Source organism: Elephas maximus, chromosome 1, assembly GCF_024166365.1.
Source record: "Elephas maximus indicus isolate mEleMax1 chromosome 1, mEleMax1 primary haplotype, whole genome shotgun sequence".
NCBI classification, from domain to species: Eukaryota; Metazoa; Chordata; class Mammalia; order Proboscidea; family Elephantidae; genus Elephas; species Elephas maximus.
Genome location: NC_064819.1, coordinates 35,569,230 through 35,581,571, shown reverse-complemented (window position 1 = coordinate 35,581,571; position 12,342 = coordinate 35,569,230). Strand labels below are relative to the sequence as shown.

The 12,342-nt window shown below is 39.6% G+C and overlaps 1 protein-coding gene across 2 annotated transcripts in view; it reads left to right on the top strand.

Annotated features, from left to right (window-relative positions):
- Positions 1-1,000: 1,000 nt before the first annotated feature.
- The window catches only part of MFN1 (mitofusin 1), a 40,086-nt gene continuing 28,744 nt past the window's right edge, over positions 1,001-12,342 (top strand). Inside the window, exons 1-6 of one of the 2 annotated variants that reach the window (XM_049882054.1) lie at positions 1,001-1,128; positions 1,472-1,568; positions 2,159-2,277; positions 4,621-4,756; positions 8,407-8,569; positions 11,343-11,467. In XM_049882054.1, the coding sequence (XP_049738011.1) occupies positions 2,166-2,277; positions 4,621-4,756; positions 8,407-8,569; positions 11,343-11,467 (536 nt within the window). In that variant the 5' untranslated portion in view covers positions 1,001-1,128; positions 1,472-1,568; positions 2,159-2,165. The remainder of the gene's footprint in view (positions 1,129-1,471; positions 1,569-2,158; positions 2,278-4,620; positions 4,757-8,406; positions 8,570-11,342; positions 11,468-12,342) is intronic. The other variant, XM_049882046.1, reaches the window with a different exon arrangement.

Genomic DNA, 12,342 nt, shown 5'->3' with positions numbered 1-12,342 from the left:
TCTTAACCATCATAGCCTATATGATCATACACCTGCCTTCCACTCTAAACTTATTTCCCATTTCCCGTTTTAGCTCTACAACCCAGCCATACCAGCCTTCTTTCTTTTCATTAACCTCACTACTCTCCTTCTTAGGGGCTTTTAGATTTACTGTTTCCATTATCTCAGGTGCTCTTCTTCCAGATTTTCCTAGGACTGGCTCCTGGGGAGGAGCCAGGAAATATTACCTCCTCGGACGGGACCACCTAAGTGGCTCAGTCTTTTTCTCATTTTCCTTCAGTTATTCTATCTCATTGTCAAGGTTTTGCTTTTGTTTTCAGACTATTAAGCACTGTCTAAAATTATCTAAACTATTGTATTTGCTTACTTCGTATTCATATCCTAATAGAAACACAATAGCTGAGATTTGTCCAGTTCTTACTATATAACCAGCAGTCTTCTAAGCACTTTTCATGGTATCGACTCATTTAATTTTCACAGCAACCAATAAACCAAAACCAAACCCACTGCCATGTGGTCAATTCTGACTCATGGTGACCCTATAAACTAGAACTGCTCCATAGGATTTCCAAGGAGTGCCTGGTGGATTTGAACCACTGACCTTTTGATTAGCAGCCAAGCTCTTAACCACTGAACCACCAGTGCTCCGGAACCTATAATGTAGGTGTTATTTGTATCTTAGAATTCCTGTTATCTCACAGCCCCTACCACACCCCATCCTCTTCTATCCAGCCAACCCACAGCCCCTACCAAATCCCATCCTCTTCTAGTTCTACCTAAGTCAGCTGCTGGCAACTAGCTTTCCCCAGGCTGGGCAGAGCCTTGGAAACTTTGAACAGAGAAAGGAGGGGAGGAAAAGTTTGAAAGTGGAGCAGGCAACCACTCTTCTGAGGACACCGTCCGTCCACACCAAACTCTTCCTCCTGCAGTTAATAATGGCGCCGGACGTATACGCACTTCCGGCCACGGAGCCAAACAGAAGAGGGGAGGGCAAGAGACCGGAAGTGGCCGCCCTTCTGTCGCTCCTCCTGGCGTCTACTCGTTCGCAGCCTCCCTGGAGAGGATGAGGCGGCGGCGAGGCTGTGGCCCAGCTGTGGTAGCCCGGTGACAAGTGGGAGCTGGCACAGCGTGAGTGAGCGCTGCCTCGGCTGCTGGCCCGTTCGGGACGGTCGGGGTGACCTTCGAGCTGCCGGGGACAAGGGGCGGGGAGCCGTGCGCGAGGCGTTGTGACCAGGCGCCACCAGCGCTATCATTAGGGAAGGAGCGAGCGAACGTGGTTCAGGGCTGGGCCGGCGGCCGGATCGGAGCCTTGAGGCCGGCGCCTGGGGTGGGGGACCCGGAGCAGCGCGCGTGGTGCGGCGGGCGGGGTCGGGCCCGCGCCCGGTGCGTAAGGCTTGGGAGGCCTTTCCCCGAGGTCGGTGCTTACGCCTGCTGAACGGGGTCGTGTCCTCACCCTGCTTTCCCTACACAGCAGCTTTGCGCGGTCATGGCCTGACCCTCTGTCGAAGGATCAGCCTCACTTTCGGCCCCTGGGCTCCATTCTGCGCACACGGCAGGATTAGACTGGGGTATGAGCTTTTGGCTTTGCTGACGTTTATTTCTTGAGAAGCCGCCAGAAAAATTTTTTTTTTCTTAAAACATCTCTTGAAGTTTTTTGGCGGAAACTTGATGCTCTCTTTACGGCTTGCCTCCTTATTTTGTGTGATAGCTATTTCTGAATGTCAGTGTTGCATTGTGATCTTGGAGTTTTATTTCCTCACTCTGCATCTCCATCCCAGCCACCTAGAGCTTCAAGTGGGGAAGCTGAAGCTCTTACTTGTGAGCTTGGCTTCTTCTGACTGACCCAGTTCCCTGATGTACCCTAAGAGTCACGTGCAGTCGTAACTTAGCCGTGATTAGTTTCATTTTCACCGAATGGAAATAACATAGAAATTGCAACCAAGATTTTGGCCCTTAGATTTCACTTATTTTAGCGAAAGAATCACTTCAAAGTAAGTCTTCAGTTGTCTGTTTAAAACACTTCGCACAAAAAAAAACAAGTTTGTAAAATGTTTTGGCAGTTTAATTTAATTGGGGAGCGAATGACACAAGTAGGTTCTTTAGTTTGCATGTCCACCATCCAGTTTAATTTGTACTGTTCTCACTTTTTTCCTCTCAGGAGCATAATGGCAGAAACTGCTTCTCCCCTGAAGCACTTTGTGCTGGCTAAGAAGGCAATTACTGCGATCTTTGATAAGTTATTGGAGTTTGTCACTGAAGGATCACATTTTGTTGAAGGTTAGTTTCTCTTAAGTTCTTAAAAAGATTGTTTTAAGAAAATATGTTGAAAATAAAATTATGTTAGGTTTATTTTACCCCTTTAATTTTTTTTTTTGTGGTAAATATAACAAAACATTTGACATTTCAACAGTCTTCACGTGTCCAGCCTTAGTTACTGAACGCATATAGGGCATTGTACTATATACTTTGAAGGAATCCATAACAAAATTTCTGCCCTCCAAAAAGGAAGATTAAGTGGGTTTTAATAACCAAGAAGTGAATGCTAATGTGTGGTATACTGTTGTAAGTACTTTACAGTATTAATAACTCATTTAACCCTCAGATCAACACTGAGGCAGGTTCTCATATACTCATTTTAAAGATGAGAAATCAAGGCACAGAGTAGTTAAGCAGCTTCCCCAAATCACACAATAAATACCCAGGCTAAAAATCAGGCAGCCACATTTAACCACTATATTTGTCTTCCCCCCTCAACTCAGCACCTAAGCCAAGGCCTCAGACCTATCTCATCCTTAAATTAGGCTGGGATGCAGTGGGAAGGAGGGAAAAAAGACTTCTTAGATGGGTGTTAACTGTTCAAACAAAGGTGGTTGCTGTTGCTGCTGAGTGCCCTCAAGTAGATTCCGATCCATAGTGACCTCATGTGACAGGGTAGAACTCTGCCATAGGGTTTTCTTGGCTGCAGTCTTCAGAGAGGCAGATTGCTAGGTCTTTCTTTTGTGGAGCCACTGAGTGGGTTTGAACTGCCAACCTTTCAGCTAGCAGCCGAGTGCTAAACTATTGCAACAGCAGGGCACTTTCAAAACAAAGAAATATTTTAGTAGAGAGTACTTCTTTAGCAATAACTGTTGAAATTCTTCCAGCTTCTTAAGATTACATGACCCTCAAATATGTACAGTGGAAAGGGAGGGACTATGTAAACTTCTGCAGTGGTTTGGTTGGTTGGTATAATCAAACTTTTTTCCTTTTCCATCCTAACCCTCACCAGATTTTCAGCTCCTTGAAGGCAGGGACCATGCCTTATTAATGTGTCCCTAACACCAAATCCGATGCAATTCAAGTTTTTTGAATGCAAAAAAAAAAAAGTAGCACTATAGAATTTTGATGTTTCCAATTTGGAAAGAATTGGAGCGGGCACTCTTGATGTTTGAATATTTTTTCTAAAAAGTTGATAGGAAGAGAAAATGAAGGTAAACATTATAGCATCTGTGTATTGAACCTCTTACAGATTGTGCATTATGCTAGGAGCTAGTAAATATCAGCTTTAGAAACTGAATTGAATTTAACTTCTTCTAGAACCTCAGAAAAAATGTATCAAAAAAGGGAGGAAGCAAATAAATCAGGGAAGAACATGAAAGAGCAAGAATAAAATGCAAAACAAAAGTGAATGTAATGATACTTAACCCAGTCCTTCTGTTTTTCATCAGATTGCACATATTTTATTAATGCATTAGAAAAGTATGGTAATACAGGTTAAAGCCAAAGTTTAATTAGGTGAGCACTGGGTAGGTTTTAAGTGGGAATATTTGTCCCTATTTAGGATCATTCACATAGCCAAATGAATCTCCATGTTTTTACCTTCGAAAAGAGCTAATAAATATGCAAATGTCAGGTTTTGTCTTAATCCTAAAGTGTGAAACAAAACTGTGAAGGGCTTTTCTACTTTTCAAAAGTAGGCTTTTCTGGCTACTTCTACCCATGGAGGGGGGCATTAGGGCTAGGGTAGGCGGTTAACCCCAAACCAGGCAAGAGTGGGATACAGCCTCCAGTTCTCTTTCCTCTCCACCTTCTCATGGTAAATGAGCTGTTGTGTTCTAAACCTGTGGGAAGCAGTCAAGAAATCCTTCCTAGCCTGGTGGCCTCCGTGGGCCCTGTTTCTATTTCTGAGGGGTTCGTATTCAAACCTCACTCTTACTTAACATGTGAGTCCTCCTTAGATTTAAATCTGAAGATCCAGGTAGAGTGGAACAGTAGGTGGGTATTAAGTTCTGGTTTCTCTATTGGGAAATGCATTTTTGAGACTTAGATTTTTTTTTTTTTTTAATAGTAGATACTATTGACTGGGCCCCTGACCTACACAGGGAATGCTCCCTTGGGGCATCTCTTCTTGGAGACTAACAATGTTTGATAATTTTCAAATTCTTTTGGCAGGGTTCTTATGGCCCACTGCCACAAAGTGTGCAACTTTTAAAAAATTCTAACTATGAGTCTTTTTATTTTTCAAATAGTGTTTTAATATTATGGAAGAAAACCAAAAAAGAATATGTACAAATATTCCATTGTTTAATTAACTCAGTATTCACTTATGTCACTTTTTCTAATACTATTTTAATTTTGCAGCAACATACAAGAATCCAGAACTTGATCGAATAGCCACTGAGGATGATGTGATAGAAATACAAGGGTATAAAAGCAAACTTTCTGTCATTGGTGAGGTGCTATCTCGGAGACACATGAAAGTGGCATTTTTTGGCAGGTAATCCTTTATTCCTTCTCAAGGTTAGTTTTCTGAAGTAAGTTTCTCCAGCATTGTTCCTGATGTTTCAGTATATTCACTCCTCACTTATTGACATGGTTAGATTCCAAAGACCAGGTTGTTATGTGAAAACCGGTGTTACGTGAAAATGGAGGATGACTACCTGATCGTGGAACTGCCAAATTACATCATTACATAACTTCCAAACTGTTGAGAATCCTGTCCTAGCCAAGTTGACACTTAACGTTAACCCTCACAGTCAGTGTTAGTCTCACATCTTGGTGTTCATTACTACCAGACGTATGTTAATGCATAAAATAGTTGGACAGTAGATTTTTTAATATTGTCGTAAATGTGAAATGTTGGATAATGAAATAGTTGATAAGTGAGGAGTAGGTATAAGTGATAGCCTCCTCTCCCACCACAGTTTCTGCCAGTGTAAAATGTTAAAATTGTTAGCATATAAAAAAATTGTACATCTTAGCACCCTGGTATGAAATGAAGGTTCATGAAGATCGATTGTATTTTTATCTTTTAAGGATTCTCATCTCTAAGAATTGTACGTCAACTAGTTTTAAGAATTGAAGTAGAAATAAATGATATGCATAATTTGTGAGTTAACTTTTTTAAGTTAACTCACAAATTATCACGAATGTCTTCAGAAAAGACTCTCAACCCCATGACTCCCAGGGGGAGAGTAGGAAACCCCATAGTTAATGGAGCTGTCTGTGTTATCGAGTGATCTGTGCTCTAGCATATGCATTCATTTAATAATTATTTGTTAACTACCTGTGTGCCATGCACTGCTAGGTATTATGGATTCAAAGACAAATGACTAGCCCTGTACTTGGTTGCCCAACTATGATGTGGTATGTACCAATAAAGACATTTGTTTATTCACTAAACTAACAGGCCATCTAAGCTATTTTTCATCTCAGGGCTTTTGCACTTGCAGTTTCCTATGCCTAGAATTCCCTTTGCCTTGTTCTGCCCATTTTCTTATTAGATCTTAGAAGCTTTCCCTGAACACTATCTAAAGTATTCCTTCTCAGTTCTTTTCTATTAAAGCTCCCTGTTTGTGCTTTTTAAAACTTTTCGCAGAGCTGTATTATTTTGTTTGTTTTTATTGTCTGCCTCTCTCACTTGGCCACATGTTGACCATACCCTCAGGGTCTTATGCAGGGTGTGGTATGAGGTTGGTCCATAAAAGAGGCCAATAACTCAGGTTAGGGTGGAGTAGAAGTAGGAGGGAAGAGGCCTCCTGGAGAGTTAATGACTCAGCTGTCCTACTTAAAAAGGCAAAATAGGTACTAGGTTTGGTTTGAAAGGACACCCTGGTGGCCTAGTGGTTAAGAGCTATGGCTGCTAACCAAAAGGCTGGCAGTTCGGATCCACTTGATGCTCCTTGGAATCTCTATGGGGCAGTTCTTAAATCTGTCCACAAGGGTCACTATGAGTTGGAATCGGCATGACGGCAACAGGTTTGGTTTGGTTTTTGGCTTGGTGTGAAAAGGTCCAAAAGGCCATTCCATGCAGAGAGCCACAAATGAAAAGGGAAAGAGAAGAGACCATGGCAAGTTTGGAGCACTCTAAGTCCCGTTGAATTTAGGGCATTAGGGAACAGTGTCAAAACAAGAGGGTAGAGAAGTAAGCAGGGCCAAATCATAAAAGACCTTGTATCACGTAAGGAGTTGTGTAATCTTTTATTGTGAAAAACAGGGAGCAGTGACAGGACCTGGATTGGGTGTTGTAACTGTAACCTTGGATATAGTGGGGAGAATGGAGTGAACGAGGGTAGCAGGCTGTTGGATTAATTTAGGGAAGACATTACAAGAGCCCAGGTGTGAAGCTGGAAAGAAAAGGGTGGTAAAAGGGATATTTAGGAGTAGATTAGGCTGGCCTGGTGACTGTCTCAGGGAAGTAAAAGAAGAGGCAAAGATTACTTGGTTGACCGAGTGCTGTTCATTGAGATGGGTTTGGTGAAAAAAGGTGAGGCATTTGGTTTTGGATATACCATGTTTGGATGTACATCTGTGGTATGTATCAGGCATTCAAGTGGAGTTATCCAAAAGGCAGTTGGATATGTGGGATTGGATTGAAAGTTCTACTCTTTGGATAGACATTCAGGAATCTTTGGCTTGTGTTGGTGATTGAGAGCCCAGGAGTTGATGAGAGGATCCAGGGGGAGAGTGTGTAATAGAAGAAACAATGATAGGATGAGGGAGAGGGAAAGGTACCTTTGATGGACTCAAGATGCCAGACAGGTAAAAGGACAGTTAGGGTTTTTTGTATAATGTTTTGGGAAGTCAGGGTGACAAGGTGTCTCAAGTTTTAGTATGTATAAGAATCACCCTGAGAGTACCTCCAGAGAGTCTGATTCTCTAGTTTCACAGTGGGCCTGAGGAATCTTGGGGACTCCCAAACTATGCTTTAGGATCACTGCAGCAAGGCTTTGTGATAAATTTGTCTGAGAACAAAGAACTGGACCTTGTAGTTTGTGGTATAGTGACAATAGGAGCCAATGTTGAGATGATTGAGACAAGATGGTTCCCTTTGAAGGTAGTAGGGCCGATATCCAGAGCATAAGTAAAGGTACAATTCTTATACTGAGGAAAACAGGTAAAGCATATACCACAGAAATAGATGCTGTTTTTGCAGTAAAGTAAAAGTACTAACCTTAGGCCCTGGGAGGTAGGCGCAGCCTGTGTGGTTTACAGCGTTCTCCTGTGCTGTGAGCAGACACATGCAGCTCAGGCTCTGAATGGCCTCTGAAGTTTGGGTTGATTTATTTGACAGCAAGTACCTCATGTGGTTGTGAGTTTTCCTTAGGTTTCAGTGCCATCAGAACTGTTCTGATAACTATTGACTGTGTAACAAATTATTCAAAACTTAACAACTTAAAAACAACCATTTTATTATGCTCACAGATTCTATGGGTCAAGAATTCAGACAGGGCACAGCAGAGATGTCTTGTCTTTCGTCCACAATTTCTGGAGCTTTAAGGTTAAAGGTGACTGAACACCTGGGGGCTAGAATGATCAGAAGGGTTCTTCACTCACATGCCTGGTGCCTGGGCTGAGATTGCTTGGCTAGGGCTGTCAGCAACAGCACCTGCCCAGACCTCTCCATTTGGTTTGACTTCTTCAAAGGATGGTGGACCTGGAATCTTACATGGCAAGACTCCAAGTGCACATGTTACAGCAAACAAAATAAGCTTCATTGTCTTTTATGGCCTAGCCTTGGGAGTCACCCAGTATCACTTCTGACAAAAATTATTTGGAAGTATTCACAAATCAGCCCTGATTTAAGGGAATGGGACGTTGGACCCCATCTTGTGATGAGGGGAGTGTGTCAAAAAAATGTTAGGGCTGTGTGTTCAAATTGCCACAAGAAGTTATGTAAGTTAGAAACGTCAGGGATAGCTTTATGGAAAAGTTGGAATTTGTTTTTCCCTACTTTATTTTACTGAAATGTACATTGCTGCTGTTTGTGTAAGTCAAATTTTAAACTCTTTTCGTAAAAAAAATGCAGTCTGATGAAATTTTAACAAAATTTGAATTCTAAAAAAATTGGGCTTAGACACGTGAAAAAACACATTTTCTTTTACTATTATGGTTTGTTTTTCCTGACTGTATGTTCTCTTTGTTCAGGACAAGCAGTGGGAAGAGCTCTGTTATCAATGCAATGTTGTGGGATAAAGTTCTCCCTAGTGGAATTGGCCATACAACCAACTGCTTCCTGAGTGTTGAAGGAACTGATGGAGATAAAGCCTATCTTATGACAGAAGGATCAGATGAAAAAAAGAGTGTGAAGGTATAATATTTAAATTTTAATGACGTAATGTACCTGAAAAATGTCCTTAAATTGTCCTCTTAAAAAAATTTTTTTTGGTAAGATGTCTGCATGCTGGAGATGAAGGAACTGTTAATGTTTCTATTCATAGCTATTAAAGCCATCACTAATATTTTGAATTTTCTAAAATTATTTTGCTTCAGAGCCAAATTATTGAAAGAACAAAACCTGTTCTTGGTATAGCGTAAAAGTAAATTTGGGTTAAAAATAGATTGTTATTGTTGTTAGGTGCAGTCAAATCAATTCCGACTCGTCGTGACCCTGTAGGACAGAGTAGAACTGCCTCATAGGGTTTCCAAGGAGCAGCTGATGGATTTAAATTGCCGACCTTTTGGTTAGCAGGCAAGCTCTTAACCACTGTGCCACCAAGGCTCCAAAAATTTATTAGTGCTTTTTAAAAATTCACAGCGAGAAGAATGTTATTAAAGTGTGTTGTCACTATTGTTCAGTCTTAGTCTTGCCATTTAAAAAAAAAATTTATTTAAATAATTGGACCTCAGAATCTGATTTTGACATGTCTGTGTCATTGGAAATTGTGTGCTCTCTTCTTGGTGTTTAGTAACCACATTTATGAATAAATGTTATATCTTAATCAGATAAAAGCCAATGGCAATTCTGTACATTTCATAAATTTCTTAAAACAATTCAGTGCCACTAGACTCCTTCACATAGTCCTGGTAGCAAAGTGGTTAAGCACCTCAGGTGCTAACCTAAAGGTTGGCAGTTAGAACCCACCCATCAACTTTGCGGAAAAAAGACCCTACGATTTGCTTCTGTAAAGATTACAGCCTGAAAACCGTATGGGTCAGTTCTGCTGTGTCACATGGGGTCACTGTGAGTCGGAATCAACTTGATGGCACTCAGCAATAGTAACAACAAACTCCTTCATCCAAAAACAAAACAGAACAAAAATTTAGTGCATAAGACATTGAACCTGGACAGCCCCCATGCCCTCTGAGCCTGTAGAATTATTCGAAAAAGGCTGTTTCTCACTATGGTTACCTTCTCTTAAGTCTAAAGATCTCTCCTGTGAATGCAAATGTTCAGTGTTTGAATCTCTGTGCTATTTAGTTTTTGCTACACTGTAGGTGAAGTCATGGGTTCTAGTTCTGGATCTGTGAGTTTGATCTCAATCAGGGAACTTAGTCTGTTTAAGCTTATCTCCTCGGAATGAGCAGACTCTTCTGATTAGTTCTGAGAAATAAATGAAGTAATGTTATGAAATTTTTTTCAAACTGTTAACCACCATTCAAATGAAAGAATCACTGTTGCGTTATAATCAAGATTTTTACCAAATCAGATTGTAAACTACCGGTGGCTTTAGATTTCCAAAGGAAAGAATGCAGTGCTATGTTAAAGTAATCTCTCATTTTTCCTTATCTGTGCTCCTTAGTCTCATTCCTCTTCCTTCATGCTCTTTTCTTTCCCCGACCCTACTCCCACATGTAAAAGTGTACCTGAAGTAGTGACCAGCTTTAAGTTTTAAATCGACTTTGAGTCTTATGCTGCAATAGTTTTCTTAGTAAAAGAAACACAACAATAGCTAATATTTTATTGACCGTACCAGGCACTGTTCTTAATACTCACAGTAACTCAAACCAACCCTGTCAGATAGGTACTTTGAATTTTATAGGTGAAGCACTAAGATTTTAGTACAGGTTTATAATTCTATCAAAAAATTTGTGAAAGTGAGCAGTTAAAGAAAAACAAAAAGCCCTACCTAACATTGTCACCATGGAAATTAACTTGAAACTTGGTACAACCCTGATCAGGACTCTTCTGCTTATTTGAAAATAGATATTTCTCTTTAAAATTTGATGTAAGTCACAAACAAACCATGGAGGTATGTGTGTTGATGCTCTTTCTTTGATTTATTCATTTTGTTTTAAACCTTTTACAAAAATTGTATATTTAATGTAATACATAATATGTTAAGTGTGTTGGATTAACCTATTAATAAATAAATGTATGTCAGAAGTTATCTTGAGAAATAGAAGTACTTAGTGAATTTAAATCAAAGGAGTAGGCACAGTCATTGGTTTTAAGTAGGGCTGTGTATATAAATAACTGCTAAGAAAAATCCTTCATTAAAAGGAGGGTATGTATCAGGGTTCTCTTATATCGCCTGGATCTTATTCCTGTGGCATTTTGAAGCCTGTTTTAATAATGAAGTTACTTTTATTTCTTTTCTCTCTTATTATCAAGTATTCATTTCAGAGGTATCAGGGAATACAAATAGGCAAAAACAAAAGAAACTCCAAAACTCACACACCTCCCACAACCAGTGGAAATTCTTTGGTATGGACTTAATGTTTGCGTGAATTTTTTTTAAACAAAATCGTTTTCTATTCTGTGTCCTATTTTCTGATTTGATTTTTTTTCCTCTTAAAATATTATAAATTTCTTTTCCTACCGGTAAATTTCTACAACATCAATTTCGGGGGTTGCACACGATTCCATTGCCAGACTTTCATTGTTGGGCATTTAGAACGTTTCCAACCTTGATTATTTTTGCAGGGTAGTAAGACTAAACTGTTTTAAGGGAACTAATTTTTTTTTCTACTTGGTAATTTTAAAACAGCCTTCTCAAGATTGTTCAAATGGTTTTGTTTCAGATTATTCAAAGTTCTCCGTTTTGTACATGTTTTGCAAAAATAAGTATTGTACTGATGCATAGTATTTTTGTTTTTATTGAATTTTATTACAAGTGGAGGTTTTTCCCCTTCCTCTTTAGACTGTTAATCAGCTGGCCCACGCCCTTCATATGGACAAAGACTTGAAAGCTGGCTGTCTCGTACATGTGTTTTGGCCAAAGGCAAAATGTGCACTCTTGAGAGATGACCTGGTTTTAGTAGACAGGTAAAATTACATGTGAATTACATTTTCCTCTGGTGGAGTTTTAATAGAATAATGCTGCTTACTTTAGCATGTAGTACTAAAGTCTTAAATGTTCAGTTGCTGCTTTGTTCTCATTTGCTAAGGAACAGATGAGATGTTGACTTGTTTTTTAATAGCTACATGAAAGCCCTGATTCTCCTATAAGAAATTACAAGGATTTAGCCACTCGTCTTAGTTTTTCTAGACTAACTTTGTAATTTGAATAAGTGGTTGGGCCTTGGAAATTGTGTAACTGTAGGTTTTTCCTAACCAACAGTGACTTTGTTCCTGAGACTGAGTTTCCCAAAATAACTTTGCTGAACAGTTTATGCAGCTTTTTATTGTTCAAGAATAATAGAATGCTTTTGAATTTTTTTTCCTCTCTTCTGAGCCTCTAGCTCTTAACCTATGTTTATTATTATGTGTTTTTTAAATCATCCTACTACACTGGTGCTTTACAAATGATTATACTATCTGTTAAGCAATGTATGTAATCAAAAGATTTTCAGCGATTTTTAAAGTTTTAGTGTGCTCTTTTGTTGTCTTCAGTTATTATTTCAGTGTTCTGTATAAACCATTTTGTTTTGGATGATGGACTTTTCATTGTACTCGTGTTTCATGTAATCAACAGAAATGTTTAAGATGAGAGAGAAGATGCTTGTGAGCTCAAAATTTTTTACTTAAATACGGTATTAGCTAATTAACTTTGCTTCATAGCCAGACTGCATCCATGGCCCCAACCAGTCATCTTGCAAATTTGTCGTAGGATGCATCGAGCTAAAGTGTAGATAGACAGTTGTACATGTTTCACTTCAGTTTTTACAGATAAAGGATGATATGTTGAATTTATGCCTAGT